General features: G+C 51.6%; 2 protein-coding genes across 2 annotated transcripts in view; one reads left to right on the top strand and one right to left on the bottom strand.

The window, feature by feature from the left end:
- Window positions 1–3,671, bottom strand: part of LOC111146087 (rhomboid domain-containing protein 2) — a 7,742-nt gene extending 4,071 nt beyond the window's left edge. Inside the window, exons 1-2 of the mRNA XM_022501471.1 lie at window positions 3,469–3,671; window positions 969–1,376 (exon numbers count right to left, since the gene is read on the bottom strand). Of these exons, the coding sequence (XP_022357179.1) occupies window positions 969–1,376; window positions 3,469–3,646 (586 nt within the window). The 5' untranslated portion in view covers window positions 3,647–3,671. The remainder of the gene's footprint in view (window positions 1–968; window positions 1,377–3,468) is intronic.
- LOC111145491 (C-C motif chemokine ligand 24) overlaps window positions 3,645–8,534 on the top strand; it is a 54,179-nt gene continuing 49,289 nt past the window's right edge. The window contains exons 1-3 of the mRNA XM_022500385.1: window positions 3,645–3,861; window positions 3,953–4,055; window positions 7,746–7,859. Of these exons, the coding sequence (XP_022356093.1) occupies window positions 3,645–3,861; window positions 3,953–4,055; window positions 7,746–7,859 (434 nt within the window). The remainder of the gene's footprint in view (window positions 3,862–3,952; window positions 4,056–7,745; window positions 7,860–8,534) is intronic.

Raw genomic sequence — 8,534 nt, 5'->3', positions numbered from 1 at the left:
GTGGCTCAGTAGGTTAAGCCTCTGCCTTCGGCTCGGGTCATGATCCCAGGGTCCTGGGATCGAGCCCCACATAGGGCTCTCTGCTCTTCGGGGAGCCTGCTTCCCCCTTTCTCTCTGCCTGCCTCTCTGACTACTTGTGATCTCTATCTGCCAAATAAATAAATAAAATATTAAAAAAATTTTTTTTAATATCATAAAAAGAGGAGTGCCTGGGTGGCTCATTCAGTTAAGTGTCCGACTCTTGATTTCTGCTCAGGTCATGATCTCAGGGTCGTGGGACTGAGCTCCACGTTGGGCTCAGTGCTCAGTGCAGAGTCTGCTTCTCCCTCTCCCTCTGCTCCTCTCCCCACCCTCCTTCTCCCTCTCTAAAATAAATAAATAAAATCTTTAAAAAAAAAAAAAGTAACAAACCAATTTTAGAACTCCAACCTCCAACCTCCCTTCCCACTCGCCGCCAACCATCACTGCCAGAATACTTACACAAGGGATGTTAAGGTTTATCCTCAGTTTCTAATCACCCATAAAAGCCTATCTCTAAAAAATTCTTTTCTGACAGACTAAATCAAACCGAACCAAAGCAAACAAACCTGTTTCCTCTTCCTTTCATGGAATATCTCCAGCTCATGGGTCTTTCAGATTCTTTCAATGAAGCTTCTTATCATAATTAGCCAAATGTAGGTTTACAGTTCAGTTTACGAGGGGAAAAAACCCCAAATCAGAGTATTTCAAAGTGGCAGTGCTAAGCTGGGGTGAGGAGATAGCTACCTATGTTGATGGTTTTCCAGATGGGGAAATTCTGGCCTAGAGGGGAAGTGACCCACCCAAGACCACGTGGTTTTCAAAGCTGAAGCTTGAATCTAGATTACCTGCATCTGAGCCCACAGTTCTATCTACGAACCCCCAGACCCTCCACCCTGGTTCACTCTTTGGCAGGTCACCACCCTCTAGTTCCCTTCTGGAAAGGATACACGTTAGCCCAATTCCAAGTCCACAGACATTACTGAGGAATGAGGTCTGGGGAATGAGCCAGGAGGCGCACAGAAGCAGCCACGGCACCAGCATCGAGGGCACAACCATGCCAAAGACCAGGGCCCTCCTCATCCGAGAGCGGACAGAGTTGACTCCCAGCATGGCAAAAGCCACGGGGGTGAAACCTCTAGCATCTTCCACCTCCCCCAGCTTCGACAGCGACGACACAGCTTCAAACGACAGGAAGATGATGGCGGAGAAGATGGCGAAGATCACGGTGAAGAAGCAGTGGCGGACGGTGCCCACGGTTCTCTCGAAATTGCCAGCAAAGCGCCAGATGATAATAGCACCGCAGAGCAGGGAGACCGGGTTCTCATAGACGAAGATGTACGTCACCAGCCTGTAAACTGCAGGGGGAGCAGGGTTAGAGGCCTGGCAGTAGAGGGGCTCTAAGGAGGGCGAGCCAGGTTACAACCCACCTCAGAAAGGGGGCGTAGCTGGCTGTCGGTGCCACCGAAAATCAGCCAGGAGCCACAAGAGGCAGGGGAAGGCAACAGTGGAGGACCCAAGACTCAAAAGCAGAGCTGTGAACATCCAATATCCAATCCTTGCTCTTTCCCGGACCTGTAGCCAGTCCGTGACTGGCTTTCACGTGGGGGAAAAAAATAGAACCCTTTTTAGCATGGGATGGTCTTTGAATTGGTAATGTGCTTTAGAATCCCTTTTTTTTTTTTTCTTTTTTAAAGATTTGCATACTGACCTATCTCACCGGGCAGTTTGAGGATTAATTAATTGTAACAGCTTCAGGGGTGGACTGAGTGGGTGTCACTTAACACTCTTTGTGCCAGTCTCCTCGGCTGTAATCCTGACCTCTCCTTCCATAGTGGCTGTTCAGAGGAAGAAAAAAGGGACCATGAATTATTTTGTACCTAAAAAGATCATAAAACTACCACTAATAAGATAGACACGCAGACGTCTTTCTTGAAAGCGCTTATCCGATCTTACAGGTAGAGCAGTGCCTGATATGCAATATGACTGCAAAGAAACTCACTCGTGTCTTTCTAAAAGCAGTCATCGCTTCCAAACTCTTATGTCCCCGCAGGCCAAAACGGTAAAATGGAGGAGGGGACTGGTGAAGTTGCAGTAATACTGAACCTTGGGGGTGGAAAGGCTAAGCCGTGGAATCTTGGCTCGGTCACGTCCAGGCTGGCGGAGGGTTCAGTCCAGTCACAGGCCTGCCAGCTTTAGTGTCTTCATTGTAAAGTAATAGGATCACAACTGAGGCCTTGGAAGGTCTCTTACGTGTCAAATACTCCCACGCCCATGAACCCCACACTCAGAGAAGCTGTGAACTCAAGTGGGGAGAGGGGAGCTCAGTTGACACATTTTGCATTTGTCTAGGGGGGTATGCTCTGTGTATCTACATTGGGGAGAATGGTCTGAGCAGGGAGGCAGGCTATGAACCGTATACCTCGGCCGTCTCTGTAAGGTTGCACCATCTCAAGAGAACTTCACGATTTGCTGAAATCATTCCAAGTACAAAGTGAAATCCCCAGTATAAATGTGAAGATTCTAGAAGCAACTTTATAGGGTTTGGGTATTAGACACCCCTAAGGCTCCAGTTCCAAAACATCACACAGTAAGAAAAAAACAAAAACAAAACCTGTTGCTGTCTCAATTGCATGACTTGATAGCTCTGCGACACCCCCGCATTAAGGCCTGTTTCACCCAAATGATGGCGAATAATAAAGCCTACGTCACTGGGATGGAGATTAATGCTCCTGAGTGTGCTTTGCGAAATAACAAAAGGGATAGAGCTTTCTCATTTTCCTCCCCAGAAAAGAAGGGGGAAGAGACAGAGAATGGGGATGTCTCTTGCGGGTGGGTGTTTATCCTGAATCGATCTGCAAAATTTCTTAGCTGTAGATTACACAAACACCTGTTTCCCAAGGCACAAGACGTCTCCTTGTTGGGGAGTTGGGAATCGGAGTCAGGGTTAAGATGCACACTTAAGAGGAAGCAGAAGACGTTCTAAACCCCAAAGAGGCCAGGACGCTTCCAGGGGTAGCCACAGACGATGCTCAAGGTGTTGACGAAGGAAAGAAACACTGTTCCCGGGGTGCGGGGCAGGGATGGGGGTGGGGGTGAGGCCCCCAGCAGACGTCGGTGTGTATGTGAGCGGGAGAAGACAAATCCTTCTCGGGGAGCGAGCATGGGCGAACGAAGCGAATGGACGCGGGGCCTCAACCAGGACTGTGGCGCGGGAAAGGGGGGCGATTTCGGGCAGGGGAGGATCACAGCGATGACGGGGATGCGACTCTGGAGGGACTAAAGACGCGGGATGCGAGGCCGGTCCTCCGGGCGGGGAGAACGATGGCGCGGGCGGAGTGGCTGGAGGTGAGGCCCGACGGCGCGGGGAGGCCGGAGCCCGGAGCCCGGGGCCTGGCGAGGTGCGGGGAAGCCGGCTGGCCCCCGCGGCCCGGCCCCGCCCCTGCTCACCTTGCCAGTTGCGCAGGGCCTCGGAGCGCAGCGAGAGCCCCGACGGCGCCAGGGGAGGCTGCAGCAGGAACAGGCGGGGCCCGGACACCAGCAGCGAGAGCAAAGCGGTGAAGAAGGTGGCGGATGGCACCTCGGGACACAAGGACCAGCTCCGGTACCCGGGCTCCGAGGCCGCCATGGCCGCCGTCGCTCCCGCGCCCCTTCTTGGCGCCCGCGGCTCCTCGGCTCCTTCCGCCTCCCTGCGGCTGTCACCCCTGGCAACAGCGGCAGAGGCGGCCGGAAGCCCCGCCTCCCCGAAGCCCCGCCCCGCGCCGAGCCGCCCAATCCAGTCGCGCAGGCCAGGGGTGTCGGAACAGCGCCCTCTGGCGTGCAAGGGGCTGGGACCTCGCGCAGGTGCCGGGGCTGCGTCCGCTTGCGGGGCGCGGGTTTGGATCTCGTGGGCTCCGCTCCAGACGCCGAATGATTACTGTGTTGCGGTTTACAGAACTCTTCCACGCGCACGCGCACGCGCACGCGCACGCACCTGCCTTATCTGTGCTTATGCCCATTCCACCGATGAGGAAGCTGAGGTCTGGGGAGGGCCCTGGGTAATTCAGTTGAAGGGCAAAGGCAGATTTCGAACTCAGATCCTGCCCCTGCTAGGGCTTGGAATTGGCCGGGAGTACAGTGGAGGCAGGCTTCAGTGGCTGGATTGGAGAGGAGCCGGCAGATGAGGGCGAAGCGCTAGAACGTAATGGAGGGGAACCTGAGAGTCTTTCCATCCTCTATGTGCAGTGCTAAAATATAACTCTATGATTTTTCAGATGTTAATATAAAGTAACGGGACATGTTTAAATGAACACTGGGTGTTTCTAAACTCGTGCTGCTCATGGTGCAGCAGTGGGCATAAAAATTAATTGAGGTTTACTGAACAGGAAGCAAAAATATGAATCAGGGGTGTGGCGAGCTGCTAAAATCTGCAAATGGGAACTTGGGTTGCTGGAACCAGGTCCAGGCCCTGGAAAGAGGAAGGGGTTGGTGGTCCCGGCTCCTCGGCGCCAGTCCCGCAGCTCCAGGAGTTCTGAGACTACTTCTAGACACACACTCTGGAAAAGGATGTAGAAAATTAGAGTTAGGGTGCCTGGGTGACTCAGTGGGTTAAGCATCTGCCTTCTGCTCAAGTCGTGATCCGAGCGTCCCCAGATCGACTCCTGCCTCTGGCTCCTGGTTCAGCAGGGAGCTTGCTTCTCCCTCTGCCTGTGACTCCCCCTGCTTGTATTCTCTCTCCCTCTGACAAATAAATAAATACAATCTTAAACAAGAAGAAGAAAGAAAGAAAGAAAGAAAGAAAGAAAGAAAGAAAGAAAGAAAGAAAATTAGAGTTTCTTTAACAAAAGGAGCCCAGTTTGGGAAGGAAGGGGGAGGGAGGACTTCAAATCATATCTGATAAGTAACAATTAATTAAAGGAACCAGAGAGACGTCTCTGGAGAAGCTTCAGGGGTCCTGAACGGGGCCTGGGAACTATGTCAAGAGTTGTCCCTAAGGTGAGGGAGTAGATTTATTCTGTGTCACTCCAGAGGGGAGCACTGAGACAGAAAGGTGGAAAAGACAAGAGACCATGTGACATAAGGAAGAACTTCATGACAGTTTGGGTTGTCTGTCTATGGAATAAGCGGCCTTGCTCAGTAGTGAGCTCCCCGTCACTAGTAGTGTGCAAGCAGAGGCCATGTGATGACTTGGTGAGAATATTGAAGATTTTCAATCATCAGGTTGGAGGTGGAAGTAAATGGCTTTTAAAATCCCTTTGGATACTCCAGTTCTAAGTCTGCATAAACAAACACAAACACATATGGAGGGTTGATACATTTGCCACTTATCGGGGGTCCAGGATAATTGCATTTGGTCTCCTGACAGAATGAGAATTATAGGGATTTCACATATCCTACAGTCAAGGGAGCCTCCAACAGTCTATCTCTCTGACTCTGCCTCCTTCTCGTTTTCCTTCCAATTATCTCTCCAGAAAACCCCAAGACCTCTTAAGCTCAGGGGATAGAAAACCAGAATGAGCAAAGCAGAGCCTTCATTAGCAGGCAGGCTCGAGGATGGGGCACCGAGGGACTGTGAATCGTTTTTGTTCTATCCATTTTGCCCTTGGTCTGCTAAGAGACTTCTAGGCCTCCAATATGCTACCCAGGGACACCTCTGCCTCTGGTTCCACTAAGTATCCTCTGCCCTCCTGGAGAGTGTGTGGCTCTTCAGGTGCCAGACTTTCAGGCTTTGGGACAGAAAACACACACGTAAGTGTGGATGTTTTCAGATCAAATCCACGAGCAAATGCTGTTGGCTCTGCCTCTCACTCCCTATCTGGCCTCATGGGTGTTTTGAGGTTTTTTGGTTGGTTTTTTGTTTGTTCCTTTTTTAAGATTTATTTATTTATTTATTGTAGAGAGAGAGCAAGAGCGACTGCAGGGGGCAGGGTTGGGGAGAAGGGGGTAAGGAGCCGAGGGAGAGAATCTTCAAGCAGACTCCCTGGAGAGCTTGGAACCTGACATGGGGCTGGATCTTATGACCTGTTAGATCTCTACATGAGCCAAAACAAAGAGTCAGATGCTTAACTGGCTGAGCCATCCAGGCGACCCTGGGGATGGTTTTTTAAAAAGTAAATCAGGGGCGCCTGGGTGGCTCAGTGGGTTGAGCCGCTGCCTTCGGCTCAGGTCGTGATCTCAGGGTCCTGAGATCAAGTCCCACATCGGGCTCTCTGCTCAGCAGGGAGCCTGCTTCCCTCTCTCTCTCTGCCTGCCTCTCTGTCTACTTGTGATCTCTGTCAAATAAATAAATAAATAAATAAAAATCTTAAAAAAAAAAAAAAGTAAATCGGGGCACCTGCATGGCTCAGTTGGTTAAGCAGCTACCTTCAGCTCAGGTCACAATCCCCAGGTCCTGGGATCGAGCCCTGCGTGGGGCTCCCTGCTCAGCAGAGAGTCTACTTAAAATAATAATAATAATAATAAAAAAATAAAAAAGTAAATCATGGGACACTTGGGTGGCTCAGTTGGTTAAGCATCTGCCTTCGGCTCAGGTCACGATCCTAGGATCCTGCAATCGAGCCTCGCATTGGGCTCCCTGCTCAGTGGGGGAGTCTGCTTCTCCTTTTCCTTCTTTGTGTGCCCCCCCCCCTCAAATAAATAAAAAAAATCTTAAAGAGAAAAAAACAACTCAGAAGAGCCTAGGTGCATCTCATGTGTCCTGTTCCCTGAAAATCTTCCTCAGTCTCTCTTTTACCAGCTTATTTTCCCTGGGGGAGACAGAATAATGGCCCCCCACAGGTGTCCATGTCCTAATCCCCAAATCCCATGTATATGTTACCCTCTGTAGCAAAAGGGACTTTGCCAATGTGATTAAATTAGGAATCTTGAGATTATCCTGAGCCGATGGAATCATGAGGGTCCTTTTAAGGAGGCAGGAGGGACAGAGGGAAGAAGGCAGTATGAGGACAGAAACAGAGTCGGAGATTTGTGCTTTGAAGACTAAGGCAGGGGCTGCCAGCCAAGGAATGAAGCAATCTCTAGAAGCTGGAGAACGCAAGGAAACGGATTCTCCCCCCACCCCCCGGAGTCTCCAGGAAGAACGCAGCTCTGCCAACACCCTGATTTTAGTCCCATAAAATCCAGTTTGAACTTTGAACCCCAGAAGTATTAAGGTTATCAATTTGTGGGGTTTCCTTCCAATTTTAAAATCATGGCAAAAATACACACATTTACCCTCTTAATCATTTTTAAGTGTACAGTTCATTCACGCTTAAGTGTAAGTACATTCGCCCTTAGGAGACTGTGAAGTCTGCGAGGGCAGACACCTGTTCTGGAGCCCAGGACGCAGTCTGAGCTGCGGTGGTGCCCAGGTGCTCAGAAATACTTGGTGGTCCCTCCTCTACGCAACTGATGTCTTTGCACGGGGAAGAGAAGGTTGTTTGAGGAGCTGGAAACGAGCACCCCAGATGCCTCGCTTGGCACAGCTAAGACAGCTCTGTGACCAGTGCTAACCACCCATCTTGGTAGGCTGGGGTGCTCCTGGATTTGCGCCCCCACCCGGATCCCAGGGCCTGTCTGCAGAAGGCACAGAATGACTTCAACGCCCCCCAGGGCCCAGGGATGGGGTGGGGGACTGCGCCAGGGGTGTGGGACATTAGGTCTGGGGCGGGGGGGGGGGGGTTGTCCCCAAGGGGTCCCAGCCTCTCAGCTCCAGCGCACGGAGCAGCGCAGCTCCTTGTCAGCCAGCGCTGGGCTTCTTGACCCCTCAGCTGTGGGAGGATGGCAGCGGAGCAGAACGACAAGGACTGCCTGATCCACCTTTCCAGCTTCATTCAGCCGTCCCGGAGCCTCCAAGCCACGTCCTTACTGCCCCCTGTTGGACAGTTCGGTGCAGGGCGGGGGAAAGGCCCCGTCCCAGGGCAGAATACTGCCCTCTGCTGGCCCTCTCTGGAAGCGGCTCACATCCAGACGGATAGTTTAATTTTGGGGGTCTGGGGATGGGGGGCGACTGCTGAGTAGCTCCCTTAGGTCCCAAATCCTGGATGGCGACACCCCACGGCAAGATAACTGCAGCTTCCCACAGCATTCATTTACCACACCATCTCTCTCCAGTTCTGTTCCACACTCCCAGAATGGGGACATCCAGCAGTAAGCCTAAACTCACAGCCCCCCACCCCTTCTGATGGCAGCCCGGCTTCCATAGGGATCCTCAGGATCTCCCCCCGCACTTGGCTTCGATGCGTCATGGAAAGTGAGGTAGGCGGGAGCCAGAGAGTAGAAGCCCTCCTGGGCCATGTTGTGGGCTGACTGCTCTAGGCACAGCTGGAAGTGTGAGGGGTTAAGCTGGGGGAGTCATGACCCATTCATGTTTTAGAAAGTATGGGGAAATGAGCACCGTCAACATTGCTGAGAGGATTGAAAATTGGTACAACTTCTGTGGAAGGAAGTTTTGCAATGTCTTTCAAAATGACTAACATGTCATGTAGCTCTGAGCCAGCAACTCCGTCTCTAGGATTTTAAGCTACAGATGTATTTGCCTATTTGGAAATGTCTTATAC

The sequence above is a fragment of the Enhydra lutris genome, unplaced genomic scaffold, assembly GCF_002288905.1.
Source record: "Enhydra lutris kenyoni isolate GAN:26980312 unplaced genomic scaffold, ASM228890v2 scaffoldscaffold13, whole genome shotgun sequence".
Classification (NCBI taxonomy): Eukaryota; Metazoa; Chordata; class Mammalia; order Carnivora; family Mustelidae; genus Enhydra; species Enhydra lutris.
This window is presented reverse-complemented; position numbering and strand designations above follow the sequence as displayed.